Source organism: Oncorhynchus mykiss, chromosome 26 (assembly GCF_013265735.2).
Source record: "Oncorhynchus mykiss isolate Arlee chromosome 26, USDA_OmykA_1.1, whole genome shotgun sequence".
In the NCBI taxonomy this organism is placed as follows: domain Eukaryota; kingdom Metazoa; phylum Chordata; class Actinopteri; order Salmoniformes; family Salmonidae; genus Oncorhynchus; species Oncorhynchus mykiss.
In genome coordinates, this window is record NC_048590.1 from 44,442,941 (window position 1) to 44,464,967 (window position 22,027).

The 22,027-nt window shown below is 41.8% G+C and overlaps 2 protein-coding genes across 3 annotated transcripts; both read left to right on the forward strand.

Moving 5' to 3' along the window:
* Positions 1-514: 514 nt before the first annotated feature.
* Positions 515-944, forward strand: LOC118944413 (cortexin domain-containing 1-like). The gene has a single exon (XM_036963466.1). It carries the CDS (start codon positions 591-593, stop codon positions 771-773), a length of 183 nt encoding a protein of 60 aa, XP_036819361.1. The 5' UTR covers positions 515-590; the 3' UTR covers positions 774-944.
* A 13,566-nt stretch (positions 945-14,510) lies between these two features.
* On the forward strand, positions 14,511-16,991 carry LOC110506873 (major histocompatibility complex class I-related gene protein). Of its 2 annotated transcripts, none has more exons than XM_036963460.1 (2): positions 14,511-14,958; positions 15,060-16,991. In XM_036963460.1, the coding sequence occupies exons 1-2, from the start codon at positions 14,901-14,903 to the stop codon at positions 16,070-16,072; spliced, it is 1,071 nt and encodes a 356-aa protein (XP_036819355.1). In that variant the 5' UTR covers positions 14,511-14,900; the 3' UTR covers positions 16,073-16,991. The 2 variants fall into 2 exon arrangements, with proteins under 2 accessions (XP_036819355.1, XP_021442414.2); XM_021586739.2 differs by having other exon boundaries at positions 14,512-14,958; positions 15,054-16,991.
* The last annotated feature ends 5,036 nt before the right edge of the window (positions 16,992-22,027 follow it).

Genomic DNA, 22,027 nt, shown 5'->3' on the forward strand with positions numbered 1-22,027 from the left:
ACTGACTGGATAGAAGTAGTTGGGAATGTCTTTACCATATTCAACAGACTGGATAGAAGTAGTTGGGAATGTCTTTACCATATTCAACTGACTGGCTAGAAGTAGTTGGGAATGTCTTTACCATATTCAACAGACTGGCTAGAAGTAGTTGGGAATGTCTTTACCATATTCAACTGACTGGATAGAAGTAGTTGGGAATGTCTTTACCATATCCAACTGACTGGCTAGAAGTAGTTGGGAATGTTTTTACCATATTCAACTGACTGGATAGAAGTAGTTGGGAATGTTTTTACCATATCCAACTTTTTCTGTCTGTTTCTGTTCCCCCCTCCTGCCTCCTCCCTTTTCTCCATCCTGTCTCCCTTTTCTCCATCCTGTCTCCTCCCTTCTCCCCATCCTGCCTCCTCCCTTTTTGCCCTCCTGCCTCCTCCCTTTCCCCTCCTGACTCCTCCGTTCTCCCCATCCTGCCTCCTTCCTTTTGCCCCTCCCGCCTCCTCCCCCTCCTCCAGAACCATTCTCAGGATGGTAGAGGTGTGTGTGTGTGCGGCGGAGGACAGTGACAACATAGAGACCCAAAGCCAGCAGCAGGCATGGAGGAGGGGGCCACTCCCGACCCAGAGTTCGTGGACGTGGACCAGGGCATGACGCTGGCCTGTGTGGCCTTCCTCTGCCTTCTCCTGGTGGCCATGATCATCCGCTGTGCCCGGGTCATCATGGACCCCTACAGCGCTATACCCACCTCCACCTGGGAAGAGCAGCACCTGGATGACTAGCGGGGAACAAGCTGTGCTGTTACACATATAGCCACACCTGTGAGGGTGCAGACGCACAGGCACGTAGGGACATGCACATGAACGCAAGTGTGGGTAAACACGCACACGCACAAAAGAAAGGAGAGGAGAAGAGAGGAGAGCTTGACCAGAGAGGAGAGTAGAAGAGGAGAAGAGAGGAGAGCTTGACCAGAGAGGAGAGTAGAAGAGGAGAAGAGAGGAGAGCTTGACCAGAGAGGAGAGGAGAAGAGAGGAGAAGAGAGGAGAAGAGAGGAGAGCTTGACCAGAGAGGAGAGGAGAAGAGAGGAGAGCTTGACCAGAGAGGAGAGCAGAAGAGAGGAGAAGAGAGGAGAACTTGACCAGAGAGGAGAGTAGAAGAGAGGTGAAGAGAGTTATGGTCCCAAACAGTAACACTGCCTGTCAACACATCTATTGTCTGGTATCAGTCAGTACTTGAGAAGCGCTGGACTGGGTGACAATCAACCATGGTCTGGACGCGTTACAGTCTGTGTCTACTCCTTCACCCTGTAAACTGCTTCCGGTACACACTAGGCAATACTGGTCATGATGATGATGAAGAGAAAGACTATTTAGTACTTTAGGACTTTTTTTCAGTTAATTGATTGATCTTACAAAAAACATCTGAAGTTTTGTACATTTTATATGGAAAATAACAATGACTTTGACTACATAATAGTATTGCTAATGAAACAGGGCCTGTGTTTTTCAGCTTATCGACTAATAAGGCTCAGAGAAACTTTATTCATGTGTCATGTCTGAAAATGTGTCAGGCAACAGTATGGCAAAGCAGTGGGGAATTAATGTAATCTGTTACAGTCTACACACACACACACACACACACACAAACAATACACACACATACACACACATACACACACACACACACACACACACACACACACACACACACACACGCCAAACTGTAGAGCATGCACCTCGCTCCAATAACTTGTGGATCATAGCAATGAACTATCATCCCCAGCCTTGTCCTCTTCCAGTCATAAATCATCCTTGTTTGCGGCTGCTGTCTGCCCATTAGCTTGAGCACAAAACGGTTATGTTGGTCTAGTATTTCTATGTTCTGTTATGATGACTTATGTCTCTAGCCAGTGTGTTTATTACTTGTGAAACAATTGTCTGACTTGCATGTTATGAAGTGCCTCAGCTGACACCACAGAATAGAAAAGCTTGGCTGAATTCCAAATCAACTCCTCCCCTCTATTCTATGGATAGGTGTGAGCAATAGGGTGAACATTTCTCCTAGCCAATCAGAAGACAAGATGAAGCAAGGCAATCACCATGATATGTGATTTAACCTGTCCGATGCGTTCATCGTTGCATAGGGGGTAGAGGGGCTAGGGACTCGGGTCGGTTTGGATTAGAGCAGATTATTGACAAGCGTTAACTGGCAAATTAGCGGCAGGTGACGATTTGATATGAACCCAGATTGTGCTACATTTAGCCTGTCTATAATAAAGATGATTATGAATGACAAAAAACGTCTTTTGGATGAGCGAGTTGTCTTGGTGTGAGATTGTAATTAGCTGTAAATGAAAACCTAACGAAATCTAATCTTACATGATCTCAGACACGTAACTGGGTCGTGTGGAAAGCCTGATGACATTTCGCTCAATGTTCACCCACGGGTAACTCTCTAAATTCCCTAAGGGCCATTCTCATCAACCCCTATTTCATATAGAAGACTTAGAAATAGTTAGTGTGCTACTACCATTTTGAATTCCGTGTTGCAGCTCGAGTCCAACTCACCACACTATTGGCATGAGACCCAAATGGCACCCTATTCCCTATTTAGAGCACTACTTTTAACCAGAGCCCTATGGTCAAGGGTATGATAATGATAATAAGGTGCCATTTGGGACAAATCCTTGATGTAAAATCTCGACAATCTTGAGGTTTCAAGGTTAGGTCCACTGTCTGCAAACAGACAAGCTAATACATATGAGCATTATGCTAATCAGGTTAAATTAGAATAAAATAAAGTTTCAGGAAATAAATGTTCCTCAGGGAGCATGACAGGCTGTCATGTAGATGCTCTAACTCCTTTTAGTATAAATCTCTCTCTCCCTCCCTCCCTCCCTCCCTCCCTCCCTCCCTCCCTCCCTCCCTCCCTCCCTCCCTCCCTCCCTCCCTCCCTCTGTTTCGCTAAGCCTGTTTCTCTCCACAGCAGAATGAGGCCTCCAGCTCTGACACTCACTGTGTTGTAAAGGTCGGAGTTGTTCTCGTGTTGAACATGCTTTCAGGGGCACAAGTACAACATTCATAACATTCAGCATGCGTGTGTGTTACTCCGTCATTGTATCTGATGTTTACAGTCTTCTTTCACACCTTGCTCCTCCCCCTTTGACTCTCCCTTCTCCTCCCAAACTCTTCCTCCCCTCCTCTCCTCCTCCCCTCCTCCTCTACTCCCCTTCTGTAGGAGAGCAAACAGTTGTCCCTTCAGTTGTCCTCGTGAAAGCCCAATCTCTCTATGCAGAGGTGTGTGCTTAGTCCCCTCCTGTACTTCCTGTTCACCCACGACTGCGTGGCCACGCATGACTCCAGGACTTAAAATGGTCCACACAAACACACACAGTCATGAAGAAGACGTGACCACGCCTCTTCCCCTCAGGAGGTAGAAAATATTTGGTATGGGCCCTCAAATCCTCAAAAAGTTCTACAGCTGCACCACTGAGAGCATATTGACTGGCTGTACGGTACCAGTGCATCAAGTCTGACACCAACAGTCTCCTGAACAGCTTCTACCCTCACACACACACACAGTATACCTGCACATTGTAAAGATGGTATTGGCAATGACCCTGTACATAGCTTACTTACTTACTTGTGATTTTTTATCTACTTTACTTTATAGTACTACTGATATCGATTAATGCAAGAAAGGCATTTCACTGTATTTGTTCACGTGACACTACAACTTGAAACTTGAAACACACACACACACAGTCACATCAGCCAGCTGATATTAAGCAATGTTTGCCAATCAAATCTCACAAGCCGTTATTCAAGAACACACTGCGCGATCCCCTTTTATACGAAGGCAAACGAGTGACATCTCACGACATACACAGACACCATCGTTTTAGGGCTTAACCTTCCTCCTATCTCCCCCATATCTCACACTCAGGTGTGAAATTGCCCTCAAACACAAAGACAGAATCAAACCAAATCAAACGGTTGGGGGAAGGAGGAGAGATCTGACGTTTGAAATCCCTGTGGTTTTCCGAGCAAGGAGGAATGAGGAATAAGTTTAGCTAATTAGCGTGTCGGTTCAGCCGCCCAGGGAAATGACTCCACTTGAACCCATCACTAGGCTTCTGCTACAGTCAGAGAAGAGCTTCCAAGGCATTGAAATTGTTTTATTAGCTTGTCTTGGCTCTGCTTACGGTTGCAAAATTCTGGTAACTTTCCAAAAATTCCCAGGTTTTCCAGAAATCCTGGTTGGAAGATTTCTGGAATCAGGAGAGAATAAGAAGGAATCCTCAAAACACTCGTTCTGGTAAACACGGGAGTTCTGGGAAACACGGGAGTTCTGGGAAACACGGGAATTCTGGGAAACACGGGAATTCTGGGAAGGTTAGTGAAACTTTGCAACACTAAATCTGTTAAAATGTCTGTTTTCTACCACGAGAATATGGCACTACTTAGTTAGTTGTTGAAAAGTCTATTATAAAAGTCTAGGGTTGGAAAGTTATAGGAACTAAGCATAAGCAATACCTACAACATACTGTATTTGGTTGTACTTTTATATGAACAGCTGCTGTTTTTATCATGTGTATGACAATATAATTCATACATCATTTAATGTCACCCTGCCATTTTAAAACAAAAGATGGCTACTGTAATATCCATCCAAAAGCACAAACAACCTAAACTAACTGGTTCAAAGTCCCCATTTCAAAGCACAATACCTAATGTTGGTTAATATTTGTCCAGAAGTATTTCTGGGAAACCGGTCCTTTACGGAAGTTTAATCAAGAGTGGCCCCAAACCTTTCCCTTCCTATTCCTGTTTCATTGATTTCAACCTCTTAAATGTAATGGCAGAAATGTCCCTTTCCACCTAAATAGACATACCTTAAAGTAACTGCTTTTAATGAGAATGATAAGGTTATTCATATACTTGGTATCATTGGAAACAACACACCTGGGAGATTGAGGAAAGGGTCAGAACGTAGATAGGAATGGCACAGTTCATATCACACAAGATCAAGCATACACAACATAACCGGTTTTATTTTGAAAGTGATCTTTCATGGACAAGCTATATGTCATTTATTGATTAACAGAGCTGGAATCACATCAGATGGCTTCCACAGCAAATCAAAAACTTCTGGGACTGACAGATGTGACAGCTAGAACTTTACAGGCGTTTAATAAGGGGTGGGGTGGGGTCAAGGGACATCTCCAAGTGTCCACTCAACCTCTCCGTTTAGAACCACCAAGACTCTTCCTGGAGCTGGCCGCCCGGCCAAACAGAGCAATCGGGGAGAAGGGCATTGGTCAGGGAGGTGACCAAGAACCCGATGGTCACGCTGACAGAGCTCAAGAGTTCCTCTGTGGAGATGGGAGAACCTTCCAGAAGGATATCCATCTCTGCAGCACTCCACCAATCAGTCCTTTATAGTAGAGTGGCCAGACGGAAGGCACTCCTCAGTAAAAGGCACATGACAGCTTGCTTGGAGTTTGCCAAAAGGCACCTAAAGAATCTCAGACCATGAGAAACAAGATTATCTGGTCTGATGAAACCAAGATTTAACACTTTGGCCTGACTGCCAGGCGTCACATTTGGAGGAAACCTGGCACCATCCCTACGGTGAAGCATGGTGGTGGCAGCATCATGCTGTGGGGATGTTTTTCAGCAGCATGGACTGGGAGACTAGTCAGGATTGAGGCAAAGATGAACAGAGCAAAGTACAGGGTGATCATTGATGAAAACCTGCTCCAGAGCGCTCAGGACCTCAGACGGGGGCGAAGGTTCACCTTACAACACGACAACGAACCTAAGCACACACAGAGGTGGCTTCGGGAGAAGTCTCTGAATGTCCTTGAGTGGCCCAGCTAGAGCCCGGACTTGAACCTGATCAAACATCTCTGGAGAGACCTGAAAATAGCTGTGCAGCGACGCTCCCCATCCAACCTGCCATAGCTTGAGAAGATCTGCAGAGAAGAATGGGAGAAACATCCCAAATAAAGGTGTGCAAAGCTTGTAGTGTCATACCCAAGAAGACTCAAGGCTGTAATCGCTGCCAAAGCTGCTTCAACAAAGTACTGAGTAAACGAATAGCTATGTAAATGTATTATGTAAAACACTTCCAGAAATAACAATGCAACAGTCAGTTTTAACATAACTGTGTATTTAACAACAGTCTTTTTTCTGGCATTTTAACCACTCCTTTTACCAGCATTGCTTTGTGTAGACTTGAGAAAAATAGACTTGCTTTTTAACTTGACGCACCATGACACTGTTAATGCTTCCAGCCTGTCTTTTCTCTCATTCAGTATCAGTACCATGCTTTCTAATCAATTGTTGCACACACTCGTTTACGCGCGTAAAAACAATGGCTTTCCATTTGATTTGGGTTTTAAAATAGAGGGCTACATTCCCGCTGGATACCCACTGGAACTGCAGGTCCGGACAGATATCGGTGCATTTTTCATGCTGTGACCGGAGCAGGTGTCAGACGATTTTGGGATTAAAATATTTGTGTTGTTGTCCTGCTGATTATTTGGAAACGGTCCTCTTTCTGCTTTGTATGCGTTAGCCTACCTATCTTATTAAAATGACGTCTTTCTGCTTTGTATGCGTTAGCCTACCTATCTTATTAAAATGACATATTTTTCTGCTTTATTCACACACAATTCACTGCTTCAAATTCAGTAGCCTCTCTCCTCATAGTTAGGCATGCGAGTTCAATTGCTAGTATGTGTGGTCTCATTGAAATAGAGTAGGCTGCCTACATGGGCGGAGAACGTGGCAGTTAAATATGAATACGTGGCACTTAAATATGAAATTCAATAAAATATGATTAAACTGTAGTTTAATACAATGTCTGTAAATAAATATTGATAATGGAAAGAAGTGGAGGGTGCTCGACCAATGTCCAATGTGAGTCGAAGTGCAATCAAAATATGTTATCCTCATTGAAAAGGAACAGGCACTACGTGCTCATATGTTAGGCTACTATGGTGAGCGAGCGTTGTGTCTTTTCAAGTATTGACTACCCATGTATTTGTCTCTGGCTGCAAATCGTCTTCCTAAAACGTAGGCTATATGCTTTATGAAAAAATGGAGCAAGTGTCACTGACATCATTCTTGCAGCTCCAAGTTCAGTAGCCATACCTGCGAGATCAGGTGCGTGTGGTCGCAATTAAATAGAGTAGGCTGTTGTGTATGCATGTGTGTAACGCTCGTCGTTGTAAGGATGGTCGGACCAAGATGCAGCGTGGGGTAGGTTAATCATCTTTTATTAACGATAACCAGCAACAAAACAAGAAAGAGTAACCAACGAAACGTACAACCTTGTAGGGCTCAAAGGCAACAATACAAAAACAAGATCCCACAAACAACAGGTGGGAAAATGCTGCCTAAATATGATCCCCAATCAGAGACAAGGATAGACAGTTGCCTCTGATTGGAAAACATACCAGGCCAACATAAAAAAAAAAAAAACTAGAGTAACCACCCTAGTCACACCCTGACCTAAAACAAATAGAGAATAAAAAGTCTCTCTAAGGTCAGGGAGTGACAATGTGCGTAGAAGCACAGGGCAGTTATATTTCCAAGGAAATGTACTTCCTAAATGTGATTAGGCTATAGTTTTATTTTTTTACATTGCCTTTAAATAATTATTGATCCCCCATATGTCTCCGAATAAAAATTGTCCCACTCCTAAAAGGTAGGCTATAAAAATGATTTAAAGTTGTAGTAGTAGAATACACAAGGTGCAATTTTGAAATTCGGTAGTGCATCATCAGTTCCTCTTGTCATGTGTGTCAATGCATACCTTATAGAGCTATTTATAACTTGTCAGAAATGTCCAGATCAACTAGCCCATCTCAACTAACGTTTTTTTATTTTGTTTTTTAAGCCCATAGATTTGTGTGCCCGAACAGCCGGAAAAAAGTTAAATGAAATGAAAACGTCACAAAATGTCATCATAATATATGCACAAAGCATGCAGACACCTATTCCATTAAACGTTTTCAAGACGTTAGGGTGCTGCCTAGTGGAAACAGAGTCTGGAGGTCAGTGCTGAGGAGCTAAAGAAGAGACACAACTACACCTGTACTGCCTCTCACCTCAGTCTGGACAACAAGCTGGATGTCAGTTGGGAGTCTGGGGCAGAGAGAGTTCACCTATCCACCCTCTCAGTTCTACTGGTGATGCTGCTGATTCTTATTCTATTGGGCATTTTCATTTGTGTCAAAAGGAGGTGGAGTAACACTGCCTCCCAGTCTAAACTGGTCAACGTTGATGCAACAGTGTCAGAGGAAATTAACTTGTCTTCAGATTCTGAGACCTAATATATTCCTGGGACACTTATGCACTTTTGTCATATCAGCTCAATTCACAATGAAAATATGCCTGCCAGAGCACCTATCAGAGCAGAAACAAAATATGCAAAGGATTCTGTTATTGTTGGTCAGTATTCCTTTCCCCTCAACAACGGACTGTAAAGGATCAGTTTGGGGAGACTGTTGACAATAACAAATATCGGGGCATTAGTACAGATCTGCATTTATATATTTTATAGGCTGGTTTGGCATCCTGAGCATTAACAAAGGTAATCTGTTAGTTATTTTGTGATGTATTCTGTCATTTATAATCATGACTATTCATTAATTGTACAATTCTATCTGTGCTTTATTGGCTGATATCCAGTTCCTTACCCAGAAGGAGAATCATGTGATCATGTGTATGAGGTCTGTTTATTATTGGAATGTCTTTACAGTGTCTCTGTGTTGTATTGCATGTAGTGTTTGTTCATCATTACTGCACAATAATACCTTTATTACAGACAATAAAATGTTGCCTAATTTATTACTGCATTGATTCATGTTAACTATGTCATTAATTCATGTTAATTATGTACCTTAACTTCTCTCAGGAACTTGTTTATCACTGTGGAAGGTAGCAAAATCTGACTCTATTTCACTCCAGTTTTAAGACTGGCATGAGTATTACACTAAGGTGAATGTTGTATGCATTATAAAAAATGAACCAGTGTTATGATAAAACACCTTTAATAGAGAATGAATCTGTTTGATCATGTTCAGAGCCATGAAAAGTCCTGTTCTGTTTTACAGTATGTACACGGCTCGTTCTAAACATCCTCAGAGCTTCATTTCCACTTCAAGGCTGGACCACAACATAAAACATAGCTTTTAATTATAAGATACATTTTTAACTCATTAATGAACTGTTATTTTGTATTGAACACTGAATGATATATGATATATGACATATAAAAGGCTACAAAGACAATGTTACCTGCTTCCTAATAAAACGAGATAGAATCAAACCTAGGTCTCCTGCACACCACAATACTGTGTTTTCCCTCTGAGCTGAATCTGAGAACCACTGGCGACATTCCTAAACCTGCTGTCTTGCTGCTATTTTACAGTGCATTGCGAAAGTATTCGGCCCCCTTGAACTTTGCGACCTTTTGCCACATTTCAGGCTTCAAACATAAAGATATAAAACTGTATTTTTTTGTGAAGAATAAACAACAAGTGGGACACAATCATGAAGTGGAATGACATTTATTGGATATTTCAAACTTTTCTAACAAATCAAAAACTGAAAAATTGGGCGTGCAAAATTATTCAGCCCCTTTACTTTCAGTGCAGCAAACTCTCTCCAGAAGTTCAGTGAGGACCTCTGAATGATCCAATGTTGACCTAAATGACTAATGATGATAAATACAATCCACCTGTGTGTAATCAAGTATCCGTATAAATGCACCTGCACTGTGATAGTCTCAGAGGTCCGTTAAAAGCGCAGAGAGCATCATGAAGAACAAGGAACACACCAGGCAGGTCCGAGATACTGTTGTGAAGAAGTTTAAAGCCGGATTTGGATACAAAACGATTTCCCAAGCTTTAAACATCCCAAGGAGCACTGTGCAAGCGATAATATTGAAATGGAAGGAGTATCAGACCACTGCAAATCTACCAAGACCTGGCCGTCCCTCTAAACTTTCAGCTCATACAAGGAGAAGACTGATCAGAGATGCAGCCAAGAGGCCCATATGATCACTCTGGATGAACTGCAGAGATCTACAGCTGAGGTGGGAGACTCTGTCCATAGGACAACAATCAGTCGTATATTGCACAAATCTGGCCTTTATGGAAGAGTGTCAAGAAGAAAGCCATTTCTTAAAGATATCCATAAAAAGTGTCGTTTAAAGTTTGCCACAAGCCACCTGGGAGACACGCCAAACATGTGGAAGAAGGTGCTCTGGTCAGATGAAACCAAAATGTAACTTTTTGGCAACAATGCAAAAGGTTATGTTTGGCGTAAAACCAACACACCATCCCCACTGTCAAACATGGTGGTGGCAGCATCATGGTTTGGGCCTGCTTTTCTTCAGCAGGGACAGGGAAGATGGTTAAAATTGATGGGAAGATGGATGGAGCCAAATACACGACCATTCTGGAAGAAAACCTGATGGAGTCTGCACAAGACCTGAGACTGGGATGGAGATTTGTCTTCCAACAAGACAATGATCCAAAACATAAAGCAAAATCTACAATGGAATGGTTAAAAAATAAACATATCCAGGTGTTAGAATGGCCAAGTCAAAGTCCAGACCTGAATCCAATTGAGAATCTGTGGAAAGAACTGAAAACTGCTGTTCACAAATGCTCTCCATCTCAACCTCACTGAGCTCGAGCTGTTTTGCAAGGAGGAATGGGAAAAAATTTCAGTCTCTCGATGTGCAAAACTGATAGAGACATACCCCAAGCGACTTACAGCTGTAATCGCAGCAAAAGGTGGCGCTACAAAGTATTAACTTAAGGGGGCTGAATAATTTTGCACGCCCAATTTTTCAGTTTTTGATTTGTTAAAAAAGTTTGAAATATCCAATAAATGTCGTTCCACTTCATGATTGTGTCCCACTTGTTGTTGATTCTTCACAAAAAAATACAGTTTTATATCTTTGTTTGAAGCCTGAAATGTGGCAAAAGGTCGCAAAGTTCAAGGGGGCCGAATACTTTCGCAAGGCACTGTACATATAAAACAAACGTCAAGATCTCATCTACATTTCATTACCTACATAAAGGGCATGTGCACAAAGGCTGTGCTCCAAATGGCACCCTTTTCCTTCATAGTGCACTATAGTCTCTGGTTAAATGTAGTGCATTATGGGCCCTGGTTAAAAGTAGTGCACTATGTAGGAAATAGGGTGCCATTTGGGACATTACCATGTTTACTGGCTTTAGTCAATTCATTTCCCCAGGTTGGCATGCTCCAGTGTTTTACCAATAAAAACCCTAAAGGTAGAAAAAAGGCAGAATTGTATTTGTCTTGGAGTCTGATTCCTAATAAAGAGTAAATGCCATTTGTCAATCTGAAATGAGTCAGAGTTAGTGCTTCTACCCTTTTCCAAATCAAGTATTGTTCATTGTGAAACTTGCCTGGTTGTTGTTCATCCTTCCTGAAATTGCACTGGGACACAAAATAACAAAACATTTCCATATGTAACAAACACACAGGCATTGACGGACAGATGTGGAGATCAGGGGCCCCCAGATAGCATGTGATAGCAAAAAGTTTAGAACTGCAGGAAATGTGCTTTAAAACAGTGTGTAGAATAGAATATAATTATAAAACTGCTAATGTTTCTCTCTGCACCATGGCAAAATGTGTTGAAATGTAGGTAGTTAGCTAACTGATTCGGCTCCACCTGTGACCTCAGTCTGGACGCTCAAATCAAATGTGTACATGACCTGCCATTACCGTTACAACCACGGCCAGAATGTTAAGGAACAGTAACAGGAAATGAGCATTGCATCTGTGTGTTACTATAGAGGCTACATCATTAACGCACAAATCTGGTATGGGTCTCATGTAAAACTGAGTGTGAACAGTCAGAAAAAAAGATTGGATATGGAGAGAAAACAGAAGTGGGTTATTCAGGTGGTTGTGTAAACATAGCCATGGAGAATTCAATAAATCATAGTTTTTATTTAAATTAAGGCTTGACTAAAGTGCTAAAATTCTGCATTTTGACATGTCTCTCCGTCAACCATGTGTCACTTCTAGGAAGATTTAAACCCCTTTAACCCCCAAATGTCTCCCAATTTTTACCATCATTGTAAAGCCCTAGATATTTTGTTGCTTTGACAAAGTCAAATATATACTATATAACATCTAATGTGATGGACCATATGACTGGACAGATATTATATAACATCTAATGTGATGGACCATATGACTGGACAGATATTATATAACATCTAATGTGATGGACCATATGACTGGACAGATATTATATAACATCTAATGTGATGGACCATATGACTGGACAGATACTATATAACATCTAATGTGATGGACCATATGACTCGACAGATATTATATAACATCTAATGTGATGGACCATATGACTGGACAGATACTATATAACATCTAATGTGATGGACCATATGACTGGACAGATACTATATAACATCTAATGTGATGGACCATATGACTGGACAGATACTATATAACATCTAATGTGATGGACCATATGACTGGACAGATACTATATAACATCTAATGTGATGGACCATATGACTGGACAGATACTATATAACATCTAATGTGATGGACCATATGACTGGACAGATACTATAGAACATCTAATGTGATGGACCATATGACTGGACAGATACTATATAACATCTAATGTGATGGACCATATGACTGGACAGATACTATATAACATCTAATGTGATGGACCATATGACTGGACAGATACTATATAACATCTAATGTGATGGACCATATGACTGGACAGATACTAGAGAGCATCTAATGTGATGGACCATATGACTCGACAGATACTATATAACATCTAATGTGATGGACCATATGACTGGACAGATACTATATAACATCTAATGTGATGGACCATATGACTGGACAGATACTAGAGAACATCTAATGTGATGGACCATATGACTGGACAGATACTATAGATCTATGCAAAAACATCTATATACTGTATTTCATTATAATCAGGCAGTGTGGATTAGTTTGACACATCATCAGCAATGTGCAAAATAAAAAGGTAACTGTTTATGCATCGCTTAGTTTATTAAACTCTAGTTAAATAATCACCTTTTAATAACGCACATTGTTCAAGAAAAGTGTCAAATTAAATTATACTTTCAGATTGTAATGACTTTCATGGTACTTTTGTACAGATTTTAACTACAGTATTTTACACCATAAAGACGTCACTCAGTAAGTCAATAGGATGAAAACAAAACACAAAGTCACAGGAGGGTTTAAACATTTATAGTTTTTTAGATGTCAGGTCCCAATCCACATAGTTACAACATTATGGAATATAACACTGCTTCTGGCAACAATACTTTGGAATGATAAACAAGGCTTCTGCTGAAATCAGAGAAGAGTTTCCCTGGCGTTGAAATTGTTTTTATTATCTTGTCTTGGCTCTGCTTAGGGTTGAAACATCCTGATAACTTTCCCAAAGTTCCCAGGTTTTCCAGTAATCCAGGTTGGAAGTTTTCCAGAATCAGGAGGGAATACCTGGGAATACCTGGGAATTCAGTGATAGTTAGTGGAATTTTGCAGCCCTAACTCTGCTAGACTGTCTGTTTTCTACCACTCCACATCCTGATAAAATTACAATAAGGCACTACTTAGTTAGTTGTTGAAAAGTCTATTATAAAAGTCTAGGGTTGGAAAGTTATAGGAACTAAACATAAGCAATACCTACAACATACTGTATTTGGTTGTACTTTTATATGAACAGCTGCTGTTTTTATCATGTGTATGACAATATAATTCATACATCATTTAATGTCACCCTGCCATTTTAAAACAAAAGATGGCTACTGTAATATCCATCCAAAAGCACAAACAACCTAAACTAACTGGTTCAAAGTCCCCATTCCAAAGCACAATACCTAATGGTGGTTAATATTTGACCAGCTGTATTGGAAACTGATCTTTTCCACAAGTCTATTCAAGTCAAGAGTGGCCCCCAGCCTTTCCCTTCCTTTTCCTGTTTCATTGATTTAAAGGCAACAGTCAGTCATTTTTTGGGCAAAGTGGTCCTCAATCTTACTTAGCCTCTTATAGAAGTTTATCTGGATTGGAAATTGTTCAGAAGGTAACATTAAAAATTCCCATTCCTGAACACACTCTGACAGGAGACGGGGAGGGAGGAGTGTGTATGTTTGTGTATGAGGAGAGCTGGACAGGCAAAACAGAGAGAGGGGAAGAATTAGTAGGGTAATACACACACACGCACACACGCGCGCACACACACACACACGCACGCACGCACGCACACACACACACACGGACACAAACCACACACATGCTGCACACTCAAGCACAAATTTGAATCAAATACAGACAGACAGAACATGAACATACACACAAACGCACACACGCGCGCACACACACACACACACACACACGCACGCACGCACGCACGCACGCACGCACGCACGCACGCACGCACGAACACACACACACACGGACACAAACCACACACATGCTGCACACTCTAGCACAAATTTGAATCAAATACAGACAGACAGAACATGAACATACACACAAACGCACACATTCATGTCTAAGGATTTTTTGTAATTCATTTACAGTATCATCTGAATGGTGTTTGGCTGTGTGCGCAACATGCAACATGACTCACCCTCTCTTCCTCATTACACCCTCAGCTTCATTTGGTCTTAAATTTCCACCTCCATTTGTTTGACTCGTTCAACAACATTAAAGTACTTTGCCTTGTTTTGACAAGTGAAAAGAAAAGTCTGTCAGACACTTCAGAGCTAGAAACCTGCTACGCGAGGCTACTGGAAAACTAGTGAACATTTTAAAATCATGGGCAAACTGTCTGTCCTTCTTTTTGTTCATTCGTTTTCCACCATTGTCAACGCAGGTAAGATGTACTATCTACTTTCTCTCATAACTCATTTAATGATTTGTTATGTTATAAAAATATCCATATCTGTGTATAATATCACTCCTCTCCAGGTTCAGGATCACATTCTCTGTGGGTACTTGCAACATATATAAGTGGAGAGACGCCTTTCCCTGAGTTTACGGTTGTGGTGATGTTGGATGACATTCAAGTGACTTACTATGACTCCAACATGAAACACTTCATCTACAGGGTAAATAACACCCCTAACAAAATGCATGATAACGAAGCTCAGGACGGAGCTTATGTATTTGGAATGATGTTCAACAACATGAAAGAGAGATCATTTAACCTAAAGCACCACTTCAACCTCACGGAAGGTGTTCAAGTTCAGCAAAGAATGTCTGGCTGTGAGATGTTGGACAATGGTGAACCGGTCATGTTCGTGGTAAAGGACACTTTCAATGCCATTTATACAGATCAAATGGTATGTTACAACATGACACATTTTATATATGATGCTGGGAAACTACTACGAGGATGGGATGGGATGAGGCAAGCGTTTGAAAGAGTATTATTTGAGAATGTTCATCTTCCCATTTGCATCAGAACACTGAAGACAAACCTGAAGAGAGAGAAGACCTTTGCGATGCGTAAAGTTCCTCCCAGACTCAGGTTGATAAAGAAAGAGGTTTCTGGAGGGCTCAAGGTGAGCTGCCTGGCGTTTGGTTTCTACCCCCGCCACATCAACATGACCCTGCTGAGAGACGGCCAGCCAGTGGCAGAACAGGATCTGACAGGGGGGGAGGTTCTGCCTAGTGGAGACGGGACCTACCAGCTGAGGAAGAGTCTGGAGGTCAGTACTGAGGAGCTAAAGAAGAGACACAACTACACCTGTACTGCCTCTCACCTCAGTCTGGACAACAAGCTGGATGTCAGTTGGGAGTCTGGGGCAGAGAGAGTTCACCTATCCACCTTCTCAGCTCTACTGGTGATGCTGCTGATTGTTATTCTATTGGGCATTTTCATTTGCGTTAGGAGGTGGAGATACACTGCCTCACAGTCTAAAATTGCCAACGTTGATGCAAAAGTGTCAGAGGAAATTAACCTTTCTTCAGATTCTGAGACCTAATACATTTTTGGGACACTGAGGCAGCTTTGTCGATTCAGCTCAATTCACAATGAAAATATGACTGCCAGAGCACCTATGAGGGAAGACACAAAATGTGTGAATGATTCTGTTATGGTCAGTCAATCTTCCCTTCCTCTCAATAGAGAACTGTAAAGGATCAGTTTGGGGAGACGTAACCACCATCTGGGCATTAGTCCAGAGCTGTCATTTCCAATCATGACTATTCATTAATTTCAGAATGTTCTCTATATCTGTGCTGTATCAGCTGATATCCAGTCTCTTACCCAGAATGAGAATCATGTGATCATGTGTATGAGGTCTGTTTATTATTGGAATGTCTTTACAGTGTCTCTGTGTTGCATTGCATGTTGTGTTTGTTCATCATTACTGCACAATAATACCTTTATTACAGACAGTAACATGTAGCCTAATCGATTAATGGATTGATTCATGCCTACATTTCCACTTCAAGGCTGGACCACAACAATAAACATATGATTTTGAATATAAGATCTAGTTTAACTATTATTTTATGATGAACACTGAATGGTATATCAAAAGGCTGCAAAGCCAGTGTCTCCATTACACATTTTAAATAAGTATCCTTCCATGTTACCTTCTTCCTAATGAACCCAGCTAGGTTTGAACCTAGGTTTCCTGCACACCACGATACTGTGTTAGCCCTCTGAGACAAATCCCACAACCCCTGACAACATTCCTAAACTTGCTGCAATTTTAGATATAAAAGAAACATCTACATCTTCTCTACATTTCATTACTGACATAAAGGGCATGTGCACAATGACTGTGATCCAAATGGCACCCTATATAGTGCATTATGGGCCCTGGTTAAAAGTAGTGCATTATGTAGGGAATAGGGTGCCATTTGGGACATATCCGTATTTACTGTGTAACGGCTTTCTTCCGCTGAAGGAGAGGAGGACCAAAATTCAACGTGGTTAGTGTTCAACATCTTTAACATAGACGATCAACGAGAACACTACAAAATATAAAACAATAAATGTGAAAACCGAAACAGTCCTATCTGGTGCAATGACACAAAGACAGAAGACAATCACCCACAAAATACCCACAGAATATGGCTGCCTAAATATGGTTCCCAATCAGAGACAAAGATAGACAGCTGCCTCTAATTGAGAACCAATCTAGGCAACCATAGACCTACAAACTACCTAGAAAGGAAACAGCCCCATAAACATACAAAAACCCCTAGACCAGACAAAACACATCAATCCCTAATGTCACACCCTGACCTAACCAAAATAATAAAGAAAACAAAGATAACTAAGGCCAGGGCGTGGCATACTGGCTTTAGTCAATTCATTTCCCCAGGTCTGCACACTCCAATGTTTAACCATTTAAAACCCTGAAGGAAGAAAAAAGGCAGAATTGTATTTGTCTTGGAGACGATGCCTAATAAAGAGTAAATGCCATTTGTCAATCTGAAATGAGTCAGAGTTAGTGATGCTACCCTTTTCCAAATCAAGTAATGTTCATTGTGAAACTTGCCTGGTTGTCGTTCATACTTCCTGAAATTGCACTGGGGCACAAAATAACCCAAAATATCCACATCTGACACACACACAGGCACACAGTCACACACACAGGCAGGTACGGACAGACTTGGAGGTCGGGGACCCCTAGATAGCATGTGAGAAGAAAAAGTTTAGAATTGCAGGAAATTAGCTTTAAAACTGCAACATTTTCTTTTAGCCTCATGACAAAATGTATAGAATAGCATTATAAAACATGTTGTCTCTGCACCATGGCAAAATGTGTTGAAATGTAGGAAGTTAGCTGATTCCTCTCCCCCTCTATCTTTTGCCAATTATTTGGATCTCAATCCTGATACAATTCGGCTCCACATGTGACCTCAGTCTGGAAGCTCAAAAATCAGATTTGTTTTGCTCTGAAGTATTTGTACATGACCTGCCATTACCATGACAACCATCCCAAAAATGTTAAGGAACAGTGACAGGAAATGAGCATTGCATCTGTGTGCTACTACAGATGCCACATCCTGAACGTGCAAATCTGATTTGGGTCACATGTAAAATTGAGTGTGGACAGTTAGAAAAAAAGATGAGATATTTACCAGTTAATCCAATAGCAAACAATGTAAGATACAGTACGTGTTTCAAATCACCCTTAGAAGTGCTGAATGTAATATGCTACAGTACTGTAAATACACTACAGTAGATTACACAGTTTTCACATTAGGCAATGCACTTACATTACCCAACACAATTGACAGAAAATCTATAATTCCCATATATATCCAATGTGTAATCAAAGATGTGATCAGTGAAGACATCCTGTACATTCATTCATGCAAATTTAGATTTTTTAAATTGTTCCGATATAATTGCATCAGAGGTGTACTGTCTGTAATCAAATGTAAGCAATTTAATTAAACAAATTAAATGAGAATGAAAACAAAACAACATTTAGCAGGCATTAATTTGCATCAAGCCTGTCTGGCTAATTGGGCCATACATTCTCATCCACATCACAGTGAATGTGCTCATTGTTCATGCACCGTGGGAGAAACCTTTCGGCATGGCGAATCCAAGCTTGACAATGGTCTGCATTGATGTCATTGCATGCCTCGTCCATGGCCAGAAGGAGGGTGGCACACTCATGCGGATGGTGATCGTACACCTTCCACCTCCATGCTGAAAGGAGAGTATGGTGGCAGGTATAGGGTCACGAATCGGCGATGGGCCCGAAACCATGCCTGAACCACCTCTGCATGGTGGAACCTGACATTGTCCCACAGAATGACATAGGTGACCCCTTCACCTTGACAGGCCTGCTCAATTTAATTGAGAAACACATTGAGGTGTGCAGTGTTGTAGGATCCAAGTAATGGCCTACGTCCTAACACACCATCTTCAGAGATAGGGCGCATATGGAGATGTTTCCCCCACGTTGTCCAGGCACTTGGACAGTCAGTCGCCTGATGGCCGATGAGGTTCCGCCCACAGCACCAACTTTTGGCCAGGTTGAAGCCCGCTTCATCAACAAAGATATACTTGGTTCACAGCAGCATCAAGCACCATCACCCTCTAAAAATATATTTTGATATTGTGAAGTAGCATGTACATCAAATAATAACAGTAATACAGTATATAGTGCTGTACCTGAACATACTCGGCCCCCAGTTGTTTCACCCGGTCATTGTTTCTCTCAAAAGGCACCAGGTAAATGTGTTTCATATATACCTGGTGCCTCTTCAAAAGGCAGGTGATTGGATATTAGATTAGATATTAAAACAGTTACATTAAAAATATAATTATGTTGTGTTTTGGTGATTAAACCAATGTTCTCATTACATTTCACACTAAACATATATTTTGAATAAATGGTTGTGTGGTGAGAGATGTTTACAATCCACATGAATGAACAATGAATTAAAGCCTGGCAGTGTTACGTGTGTGACCAGTCTGTAGTTTTGCACTAAGAGTTGTGAAAATGTACCACATATAAGTGAAAATTGTACCAAAGCGATAAAAAGAAAAGCTGTAATTTCACAAGTCTTCTTGATTATCTGGCATTTCTAACCAGATCCTTCCTCAGCAGCTCTGTCCTTCTGAGTGTAACGAAACAGTGGATCTCCTATTCTACCAGCCACTGCCCAGACGATGTCCTGAGGTGGTGAGAATGAGGGCTGTCCAGCATGTCTCCTGTCCTGAGGTGGTGAGAATAAGGGCTGTCCAGCATGTCTCCTATCCTGAGGTGGTGAGAATAAGGGCTGTCCAGCATGTCTCCTATCCTGAGGTGGTGAGAATAAGGGCTGTCCAGCATGTCTCCTGTCCTGAGGTGGTGAGAATGAGGGCTGTCCAGCATGTCTCCTATCCTGAGGTGGTGAGAATGAGGGCTGTCCAGCATGTCTCCTGTCCTGAGGTGGTGAGAATGAGGGCTGTCCAGCATGTCTCCTGTCCTGAGGTGGTGAGAAGAGTGGAAGAAAGGAGTGAAGTTGAAGAAGTAATGGTAGTAGGAGAAGAGACACCAGAGAATATTCCTTGTCAACAGAGGGACCTGTTGCATGTAAAGAAGGTGGACATGGTGGTGTTTATTGCATTGGTTATCAACTGCACAGCGCAAACAGAGAGGGAATCTGAGAAAATAGGCACCGTTGTGTGCGGCTGAAAGTTTTTTGGGACTCATGGACTTTCCACAGAGGCACTACAAGGAATCCTGTCGATGAAGGCCCCCGAGCCGGTGTAGGGATGTGATTTGAATTGTGACTTTAGTGGGATGTTTTTATTTTTAATTTTATTTTGTATGACGTCTGTGTTTTCCCCTAACTTTCCCACAATGGAACATTTTTGTTTCCCCACCCCGTACAGTAGGTGTCGGCAATAGAGCAGTAGGTTGTAGTCTGCCATAAAACCTCAAAGAAGAAGATTCACTTCTAACGTTTGTTTGCAGACAGCCATAATACCATAGAAGAAGAAGAAAGTTTTCTCAGCACCAAATATGGTAGTGAGAGCAAGTCCAGCTGTGGGTCGGAGACCGGAAGGACGCGCTATGACAAGAAAGGGAAAGAATGGTACCGTTAAGATCAGAGATTCATCTCCTGCCTCTTGATTTACATACCTTCGTCTTTGTTACGGATACAAGTATCCTGTGTGTGTATCCTGTGTGTGTGTTTATTTTCTCTCCTTCTCCCCTCACAGGTGAAAATCATCACTCCCCAATCAGTCACCAATCCAATCATCTATCAGAAGATACACCTCCTCCTGTTTCCTACCCTATCACAGTTCCTTTCCCTTGGTTTAAAAACTCTGTCAGTTGTTTGCTCTAGAGCTCAATCTCTCTGTAAATGCCATGTCTGTAGGTCTCTCTGTTTTACTTTCTCTTTGTTTATTGACCTCTCTGTTGTTTGAGCACCTCCATAGCACTTTGTCATCACCTGTGAGTATTGTTTTGGTTATGGTGTTTGTTTGTTTGCTGGTGGGAAAAGGGGGAACCAAGACAAGTCGCCCATGGGCATACACTACCCGTAGGTAGACTTTGTTAAATACACTAGTTAGAACTGGGCGGACCACCCACTGTATTTTTGGTTAGTTAGTTAGCTGTTGTTAAAGTAGGCTAGTCTAGCTTAGGGGTGTTTTTGAATACTTATTGTTTCTTTCCTTGGGTCCAGCTCAGCCCCTTTTCCTGCTCCCCCCATTACCGTGTGTTTATTAATAAACCCTGAGTTTGACGGTAGATTTTAGTAGTCGTGGTTATTTCCTTCTCACTTATACTTTGTCACAATTATAATTTGCATGAGTTATGTTACGGGTCTCATTACCATCCCCCCTAGACTGTCGGGCCAAAAGGGATTCGTAACAGTCTTCCTAATACACACCAACAAATATGACTTATTGGTCTTCATGCTCTCCTTGAGCCAGCCCAGGATCAAGGGGACCTACATGCGGCGGCAGGTGTATTGGAGAGTTCCAACGTTTGTCCTGAGAATTCTACCAGAGGTGATTTTGGACGGGTAGGAGTAATACTTTTGGCCGACCCACACCGACCCACACGTTGTGTCGCGCTGGTTAAAGGACAAACTGGGAATGGTCGATTCAGTGAAAGTTTTGAGAAGTGGGGCTGAGCTTTGACACAGCGTTTTTACCTTATAAGGTCAGGTTAGGTTATATTTGCTATTCTGTGAGGGCCTATGTTTATAATCCACTGATGTTTTTTGTGTCAAGGATTCATACGTGTTGCAGCAGTGTGTAGAAGGGAGATCACCACACTGTGAGAAATGTCCAGGAGGGCATAGGCAGAGGGAGTGTACAGTTGCGAAAGAGAACAATCTGCGTGTCAACTGTGGGGGTGCTCATGCAGCTGAGGACCTGAAGTGAGAGAGACAGGTTGAGATTGCCAGAGTTTGAGTGGGACAGAATGTGTCCTATGCTGAGGCAGTGAAGAGAGCAGAGG

Coding starts and splice junctions, on each gene's coding strand:
- LOC118944413 (XM_036963466.1), top strand. CDS start 591: ATGGAGGAGGGGGCCACTCCCGACCCAGAGTTCGTGGACGTGGACCAG.
- LOC110506873 (XM_021586739.2), top strand. CDS start 14,901: ATGGGCAAACTGTCTGTCCTTCTTTTTGTTCATTCGTTTTCCACCATT. Junction 14,959..15,053: donor TTCCACCATTGTCAACGCAG/GTAAGATGTACT, acceptor ACTCCTCTCCAG/GTTCAGGATCACATTCTCTG.